The sequence below is a fragment of the Echinococcus granulosus genome, assembly GCF_000524195.1.
Source record: "Echinococcus granulosus chromosome Unknown EG_S00008, whole genome shotgun sequence".
NCBI lineage: Eukaryota > Metazoa > Platyhelminthes > Cestoda > Cyclophyllidea > Taeniidae > Echinococcus > Echinococcus granulosus.
The window spans coordinates 726,638-736,076 of record NW_020170388.1 but is presented as its reverse complement, the minus strand read 5'-3'; the positions used below and the strand labels follow the sequence as shown (position 1 = coordinate 736,076).

Here is a 9,439-nt window from a genome sequence, read left to right as displayed (position 1 = left end):
CTATTCGTTTGGATGCACTTAAGTCCCAAACGGGACGCGGTCGTTGTAGCTGCCACGAACCGAAATAGCGATGATTAATTTTTGGTGATGAATTCTCGTCAGTGCAATTACTCTTGCAAATCCGTCGCACCAGTACTGAAGCGCTATTCTTGAAATTTAGCGGTGGCAACACAAAATTGTGTGCTTCTTTTCCTGGTGTGACGGAGATGATTCGCTTCAATCGAGTCGGATTATTATCAGCGAGCATCATCCATCCACCGCAAGGATCAGTTACCTCCCTTACAATGACTTCCAATTCTTCTCTTTCATTCGAGACGCTTCTGTATAGCACCTGACCAGCGATTGGGATACCGTACCTAAACGAACTGGGAATCTTCAGCTCTAGTTTGGGCTCGGGCCACATTCGGAAGGTAGTGATGCCAGAGACCACAATGGAGGAACCGGTAGCTTCTTCCACGATCTCTACAAACACTCCAAGTTTGTCCATCCAGCTTGGTGGTTGGCTCCCAACCAGTTGTGAGATATTGGCTGTAATAGTACTGCAAGCGAGGCTGTCTATGACACCGTTGAAGCGCATACACGTGCGCGTGATTGAATTGTGGTAACCAGGGCATTGGTTCTTCGGTATGAGCTGCTTTGACGTTTGGTGGAGCTCCAATACATTCTGATTACAGACGCAGATTTGAGCATCAAATGCGCCCATCATGGCATGACCATTGGTGTAAGCAGCACACACCTTGAATATTATCTCCGCATCTGCTGGCTGAATGGCCTTCGGCATCTCTACGTGTGCCTGGAACCGCGGTTGAACGTAGTGCCTCACTTGGAATCTTATCTCCTCACTTTCATCCTTCACACGGGCCTCTATTTTCCATTCACCTTCCATGGCGTCACTAATGAGATGGTAGGTCAGATTGAGAGCTTCCAATGGTTTGACATCCTTCCACTGCTGTACAATATTGTCAAGTGGGTCCTTTATTTCAATGCAATCAAAGAACGGTGCTTTCATCCGTCTCTCGCGTTCACTTGGCTCTATGATTTCGAGCCTCTTCTCTTCCCAGTACTCACCAACAGCACGATATCTTGGCCATGTAAGCGGTTCAGTTTGCGGCAAGATGGTACGACTAGTAAGTGCAAGGAAGCGCAATCTCACCTGATCACCAGGTCGGTAGAGTGGCTTATCAGTCTCCCCCATAATCACAGCAAATCGGCTCACTATTTGAACAGACCTGTCAACATTCCCAGCTGTCACTTCGTCTGCATCCTTGCAGGTATTAGACGGGCAGTAGAGGTAGGTGACATTGAGATTGATTCGGGTGCCAGGTTTCAGCTCAATCGGCACAAAGTACTTCAAGTGGTAGGTGTACATGTCGTCATCTCTGCATTTGTTCACATGCAATTGGTCGAAATTCACCAGACCGACATTCTGCGTGTTGAGCCCATAAGTTGTCATGTAAACCACAACGTTGGAGAGGGGTTTGAGTGAGCGAACAATAAATGTGTTAGGGAGATCGACAAACAGTTCCTGAGGCAAGGAGATGGTGACAGTGTTATTGGCATCAAGGAAGCGAGGGAGTCTTCGTGGACCTACGATGAAAGCTGTTGTGACAAAGCACAAAAGCGCTGTTAGTGCGCACGCCAATGCACGCATGTTGAATTGGGCGTGGCATAGCCATGAATCCGCGTTTATATTACCCACCGTTGTCCCACCATTGGCTTTATTTTTAACCTCTCTCTCATTGGTTATTGGGACCTTGTGATTGAATGTGTACTTGAATTATGCCATTCATCTTGCGGCTAGCAGCTCTTTGTTCTCTTGGTTTCTGTTATTTCTGCCCTCCTTTGTGGCGCTCATGTCGTGTACATAACTAAATGGCATTAAGAAAATTGAAAAATATTAAGTTACCCTTTAACGGACCCCAAGATTTGACATACATACAACCGAATCTGCAGGTCTCGTTTTACTCGTCTTGAACCTAAACTCCTTGTGCATTTCCGTCAAAAAGTCGACTAATTTAGCCAGTCAGACATTTTCCATGGAATAATGCTAAATTTACGACATTATAAAAGTCATTTTAAGCTGCCAAAATCCAACTAGTAAAGCATTTTCGTTTAAATAACGTTGGACACTAAAATAAGCAAAATGGGAATCTGACTTAGTCTTCACTTTTACGTCAGAAATAAATCTTTTCACTTAAGTGGTGTGTATTCTAGAGATTAGTAGAATTGCAATTCAGACCTTAAGGCCACCTTATTGAGTTTGGTTAAACAGTTAGGCTTTTTGTTGTTCTATCGGTGCCAAACTCTGAATGAAAATTAGATTAGTTCTCAAAAACAATGGCTTTTATTTCGTTTATCACATAATGTAATTCGTATTTGTACCAAAAAGTGGTGATTCTGTTTTTGAACAAGATCTATCAAGGTTTCATATAACTGTGGGATTTAGAGCATTTAGTAGCAAATAAAACTTTACCCTGTGGTGGATGTTTATTTATTCGCTACGAATAACAGATAGTCAAAATTTTGTTTAAAATCACCAAAATGCGATGCATGAATAAGTCGGATGGCTTTCCTCGTAAGGCTAGGATTTACAGGTTCCACTGGAATAAACAGTTCAGTACGATAGGAAGGGGCGTATGATGGCAGTAAACAATAAACATTCCCATGGCCGATGAAGTCGATGGGTACACTAGTCCAGTGATTAACGAAATTGTTTAGATTGCGCCTTAGATTCTGCACAGACTACGTGCTTGCGTCAAACACCTTTGACCAGCATAATAGATTTTGATAAAACTCCAAATATATTAATGTAACACTCCGAGACTTCTCAGAAGATGTATGAAATATTGCTCGGGCGGAATATGTATTTTTGGCACACAGTAAGGCTGTTGGCAACTGACACGGCCCGGAGGGCTTCCCTTAGCCGATCTCTCGCATCAGCCACCACAACGTATTCGGTAATAGAGGAAAAACACCCGCGAACCAACCGTGCCAGTCACCAAATTTCCACGCAACAGAAGAGATACCTGACTACAACGCCACCGCTCCTTCTTGGCAATTCTACTGTACCCAGAGCTTTATTGCGTGTAGGAACGGGATTTGAGGACAGGGGAATGTGCGGGCTATCACGTGTGTCCAGGGTTAGTCCTATGAACACAGGCCTAACAGCAAAGTCAAATAACAAAATACCTGACCTTAACATAGTCTTGTAGAAATAGGTTTCAGCGTCCATGCCTCCCTGTCATTTTGTTCTCTTCAGCGCTGCCCAGCTTTGTCTATCTGGGTCTGATTTAGCGGGAGTAGAAGCGGAGGAGATACTGCGATTTCACGTAATTTATCTTGCCATACGGGAAGGACAGATAGCTCCGTAACGAACTTTTCCAGATAGTTCACGGATGACTTAGCTTTAGTTGTTAATATCTTTCCTACAGACCACGAGATTGGGGTAGTTGCCGTAGGCAGGTGTCATTTTCAGCCCTTCTGTTAATGTTCATCACCGATTCGCCCATTTGCACCATATGCACTTCTGATTTATCACTCAGCAGTAGAAATCCGGACCTGTCCTTTGGGTTCATGTTTGCTTTCTGTCGCCTCCAATGCAGCGTCTCGAAACTTATCTGAAGGTGGGAAAGGACATACAACTAGGATAGAACATAGGTATTCAACATACATTTGGGCTTGAGACTACTGACATGATACAGAGGCTTGCCTCCTCCCCGACAGTACAATGACGGAGACCCTAAGGGGAGCATTTTTTTAATAAACCAAGGGTCAAACAATCAACTAATGTATTCTATTTATGCACATTATGTTTAAAATTGTCCATCCTTATCTCCCTTAATTTTTGTTATCATTCAAATTGCTGCGGGCTGTCAAAGCAGTAGATACTCAAATTATTTGTGAGCCTTTCCAAAGCTTGGTTCATTTATACGCTATTCCTGTTTTGCGTACTTCAAAATTACCGATATGAGGATAGCAATAAATTTTCTATTGACATGCTTACACTTGCTGACAAATTTGTTTGATGTACAGACTTTCTACTTTGGGTTTTGAATGGAAAAATGACAAGACCCTGAGGTATTCACAATTATGTTGTGGGAGTTTTGACGGTGAAATTTAGGGTAGTGTTTAGACAGGGGCCATGCTGAGCGTAAACAGCACTTTTTCACCTAACAGGCATAAAAAATCGCATCGCAGCAGTAGGTGGCTCTTGGTATAGCTCGCTGGAATGACAAATTACAACTTGTCACTTTGATATGCGTCACTAGGCCTAGGTTCGCGTCAGTCTATCGTCACTGGATCTACTTTTTGGTTTACGCTATTTTTACCTTCATGTCCCCCAGACCTCATGAAAACGTGACGACTAAACATTGTCCATCCATGTTTTGTGATGCTGCGCAAATTAATTGTAGAAGTAGGCTGACCCTATTTGGTTATGTCTATCAGTGCATAAGACAACACAATTCTGAGACGGTTCTACCAAATAAGTGTGTTATCACTTTTGTTAACAATTTTGGCTTTATCCGTCACAGTCTATCCATGACTTTTGGTGTTTTTTATCACCTCAAAGTAAGGGCAAACATTCCATTCTACCTGAGAGATTACAACATCACCGTAAAATGACGTGGAGTCCGAGCCATCTCTTAAGTCATTATAATATTTATTAATACTAGAGCAACTTTAAGGAACAAAAAGACCAAAATTATGAGAGCGTACTAGCAGAGTTAAAGTGTGGGTATTTCGAGAAAAATCGAATCTAATGAAAATTATTTGGGCAAGTTTGTAAGGATCTCCTACAATACAATTTACCTTCAAAATCTCAAGTCTTTTCTCAACGAGGCACAAGGATGTAATGAATTGCGCTCTTATAAAATACTTAGGTATTTCGAAGCCAAAAAACCCTAAATAGTTTAAATCTCACCTTTATACCCTAATTGCCTGTCGTGTTCGGCATGGGAATGTCGAATAGCAAAGTGGTGGCAATAAATTGGAGGACTGTCAAAGTGATACAAAAGATGAGGAAACGACATTATTACCTCCACAAGTACAAGTCTTCGATAGGATCAGTTTTTTTGCAGAACAAGCCTTGCTACCTCGCACAACCTTGCAAGGAAAACAATGAAAATACCATTTTACTGATTAAATAGTCCCGGTCCTCCCTGGAGAAGTTGTTCTCGTTCGCCCTCAAATTGAATTGTTATACATGAGGTAGATGGACCATAGCTGCAATTCTGGTTTGGTCTTTGGTAAATTAACAGATCCTAATGAGTACCTGTGTCTTCGGTGAACCACACACACAAAAAATACAACCATGAAATTATGCGCATTTTGGAAGTGTGGAGTGGATAAAGGGTGTATCGGTGGAATATGTTCCTGCAGATAACATTGCCATATAAAAGATGTTTCGCATCACCAGCCCTAGTTAATAAGGCAGTCAGTAAATTTATAATAGCAAGAAAATAATCAAATGGATAAAACTATGGTATTCTGAGATACGTTTCTCCCCTGCAAACTTCTCTAATGTAAAAAGTTTAACAGCGATCTTATGGTGCAGAAGAACTTTCCTGAATGCTCGACAAGTTGGTAAATGGCTTCTTTTAAAACGATTCCCTAAAATTTCCAACAAATAAATGTCAAGAGATGGTTCTTGCCCACCAACTTCCGTGAAGAAATGAGTTATTCCAAAATCTTTTGGGTATCCGACGTTCTTCCCTTTTACTTTTAGCAATGTAGTGCTTAGTGTGGTTGATAGTCAACACCACCTGCACCAACTGGAGAAGAAAAGTCATGACGGAAGCGACCATGTAAAAGTTTCGCATCTGCGTTGAAGACAATCACTTTGCTGTTTCTCCTGTAGTTATAAAATGGAGTGCTTGCGGGGGGAGTTTTTGCCGACTAGCTGGATAAATGGTTGGCTGATTGACTGTGCTGTGATGCAAGATGACTTTTGTATAGCAATGCTAGTTGAATAAATGTATGAAGAATAGATGCGGTATGCTAGCCTGTGAACTTATTTCAATTATTGTCTTTTTTAAATGGTTCAGCAGCTAGGTCAATTTCCTTATGACCGGCACTTAACGCACTTGAGGTTCTCTGTGTTAACCATGGCCTGGTCTTGAGCCCCATAAAAACCTGTGTATTTACCTTATCAAAAATAGCTTGCAAATGGGGCGAAACTCCAGTACAGTAAAATTAATGAGATGCGTCAGTGACGTTGGCATAATACGCCTTCCAATCTGAAAGAAACATTCAGCTACTGACGTTGCTGGTTCGCAGATGGGCATTAAAGCCTCTGACGACATTTTAATGGCCGACGCAGGGGCTTGACTGCAGAGAGTTCCGGGGCAGACAAGTCGTCCCCCCAGGACCATGCCAGTAGTTAGTGGTATATTTTCTCCTGTGCAATTTTGGATTATTACAACACCAGTAAATACCCACACTGCTACATAACAGCTGCCCTATTTTAATGTACTCATGTAGTGTATGGAGCGTGCTACTTAGCAATAAAAACACTGCAGCACAGTGCAAGAGGTTTTGACACTAATGTACAGAGGAGTTGGAGAGCCGCTAGCATGGATCGAAGGCCATGCCGTAGAGTGGAAGCATACCATGTGGTAACTGAATTGACACGTAGTTTAAGGCAGACAAATGTTTGATACAAATTGAAGTCAATAATGTAATACGATAGTGGTTTATCCCTCGATCCTGGTGAGGTGCCATTTTTGTACTTTGAATTAGCCCCCTTGTATCTCGCTGGGTGGGCTGGCCTTTTGGGCCATGCCAATAGCCCAGACGCCTTCTCTGCGCTGAATTTATATTCTGCCCGAGTATTGTGTCTTCTTTCGTCTTCAGGGAGTCTCGGGAGGCTACAATAAGTTGTCATGAAAAAGCATAGCAGATTTAAAAAAAGGTTCCTAGCCTTTGATGGAAAAGCAGATGAAGACGGGGAACCGACTAGAAATGCAATGGTTTATAACAGTAGCAAGGTGTGCAAAGGAACCAATGTTTGGGACTTGATACACAGTGCTTAACAAAGCGATAAATAAAAAAATCACCTGTTTCAGGATCATGTATGTTAGGCACACTTTTTTCATTTGTCGTATTATTTACTTGTGGCTTAAACCTGATAAACAGAAGGTATTAAACAATCTCCTCGGTGCACTGACCATAACTGTGCAAATTATAATTAATTATCTCTTCAGAAAAATTAATTCAAAAAATTTGTTTACTGTAATTATTTGGTTTAATTTGTTCGTTGTTTAAAGCAACTAATAGGAATATTGGTTTTAAAGGCATCGCTTCTCTGCTTTGCGCCTCTTTACTTTCTTTGTGGGTATACAGCATGCTCGACGATTTTGAGACCTACAAACTCTGGCGAATTAAGAAAACCATTTTGCAAATGTGTCATGATAGAGGCTACCTTGTTATGCAAAAGGAATTGGACCAAACACTAGATGAATTTAAGGAGGCTGTTGGTGATCCACCTAGTAGGAAAGACCTACTTATGGTTGTCAATCACGAAGAGGATCCAGCAGATATGCTCTACGTCTTTTTCCCCGAAGAGGATAAGGTTAACATGAAAACAATTCGTGCGTACATTGATCAGATGCAACAGGATCACACCTACAAAGCCATCCTTGTACTTCAGGATGGTGGTCTGACTCCAGCTGCAAAGACGGTAAGGATTTGGTTTTTTCGAGTCTTGTAGGCCATTGCCGAGATGTCTCACAAGTACACGCTAGAGTCTTTCTATGAGAACGAGCTCATGGTCAACATAACGGAACACCAGCTTGTTCCCAAGCACAGTGTTCTGACAAATGAGGAAAAGAAGGAACTTTTGGATGGATAGTAAGGCTTCAGTTTTTTTTAGTAACGCCTCATTTAGTCGTCTGAAGGAAAGCCAGCTCCCCAAAATGCAGGTGAGTGATCCCGTGGCGAGGTATTACGGTCTGAAACGCGGTCAAGTAGTGCGAATCAACCGACCATCAGAAACGGCTGGTCGCTACATCACCTATCGGATCGTCGTGTAGTAATAATTCCTTCCCGTGAATGGATATTTCTTTTGCACTGGTGTCTATGCTGTCTTGTACATATGAATTTACCAGGTCTGTCGGCCTTTTTAGCTTTGAACTTGTTAATTTGTATTTCTGCAGTTGGGTAGTAGGTTACGCGGTTACCAACTTCGGTATTAATATTGACTTTCAACTTCTTGCACCTATTGTAAACAGGTGGATTGGTTTGGAAAATCGGTTTCTGATGTTGAAATCTCTTTTTCCTTTGCAAGATAGATGTCCCTTCGTAAGCTTTGCGTCCGCATTGTTTGCGAACTCTTCCAATTTAGTTTGCCAGAAAAGTTATTTAATTAGGTCCCCGCTTTTTATAATTCGTTTCTACTTCTTTGGGTTCTTTTCGGTAAGACTATCGAAAACTCGGAATAAGTTGTGATTAATTGTACTGGTGTACCTTGTGTTGGTCAAAGTATGTTTTTCATTACTGGCAGATTACCTGGCCCACTTTTTATACGGGTACTGCTAATTTGTTCTGCTTGTGCACCCCATTTGTGCAACATTAATCCCTGTTGTAGTGAACGTGGTTACTGCCCAAAGTTATATTTTGCCTGTGAACATGCCTGATTGAAGTTGGAGAAAATAGTGATCCGAGGCTGCTCTCTAGGTCCAAGTTTTCCTACGTCTAACGTGCAATGAGCCCTTCCGGATCATGTCGGTTCAGCAGTGACATGCTGTGCATGAATATGTTGACTGGTCTGCCGGGGAGGTGTTCGCCATTAGGATGCTCGTTGTAATGATCGAAATTGAACTCTTGTAGTACTTATTATTGTAGTGGTTTACTTTTCATTCGAACTATAGCATTGTTGTCATATGAAGTGCTCGAGACACACGAGTGGTTTTAAGGTTACGACAATATTAGGTGATAATCCGTATGGATATTCAGATGTGAGCTAAGATCTCATTTCAGGTCTGTCCATGTACTAGGTTAGGTATTAATGATCCCTTGAGGTTAACAGGGGCGAAGTTTAGTACCAGAGTGTTTTGATCCGGTGTTAGGGCGTTTCTGCCGTTGCACATATAACTATGTATGATATTGACTCTTACTTGAGGGGGGCATTTCATCTTAAAATAATGCTATTTATCCATCAAAAAATATAGTAAAAGTTAGGGTAGATTCCTTTGATGGGATGAATAACTGATTAACTGGTTTGCCATTTGTTTAGCTGTACGTTTTGTTGCGCAGGCTTTGCAGTCTCCTAGGTCCCTACTCTTGCCGACCTGACCTTCTGGACATGTCTGCTTTTTTACGCGGCCTCAGTGGAAGGCCGGGCGTTGCATTGGTGACAACGGTAAGAGAATCCGATCCAAGTAAGGACCAATCCTTATTTCTTCAATCAGTTGTCAAATTTGAGTGTCATTGTAAAAACCTG

At 41.9% G+C, this 9,439-nt stretch overlaps 2 protein-coding genes across 2 annotated transcripts in view; one reads left to right on the top strand and one right to left on the bottom strand. All coding sequences in view use genetic code 11, as the record gives it.

Annotated features, from left to right (window-relative positions):
• Positions 1-1,651, bottom strand: part of EGR_01964 (Murinoglobulin-2) — a gene marked incomplete at both ends in the record, with an annotated part of 4,819 nt that extends 3,168 nt beyond the window's left edge. Inside the window, one exon of the mRNA XM_024491213.1 lies at positions 61-1,651. Coding sequence (XP_024354356.1) covers positions 61-1,651 — 1,591 coding nt within the window. The remainder of the gene's footprint in view (positions 1-60) is intronic.
• A 5,691-nt stretch (positions 1,652-7,342) lies between these two features.
• On the top strand, positions 7,343-8,030 carry EGR_01963 (DNA-directed RNA polymerases I, II, and III subunit RPABC1; the record flags this gene model as incomplete). Its single annotated transcript, XM_024491212.1, has 3 exons — positions 7,343-7,678; positions 7,709-7,848; positions 7,886-8,030. 3 exons carry the CDS (start codon positions 7,343-7,345, stop codon positions 8,028-8,030), a joined length of 621 nt encoding a protein of 206 aa, XP_024354355.1.
• Between the last annotated feature and the right edge of the window lie 1,409 nt (positions 8,031-9,439).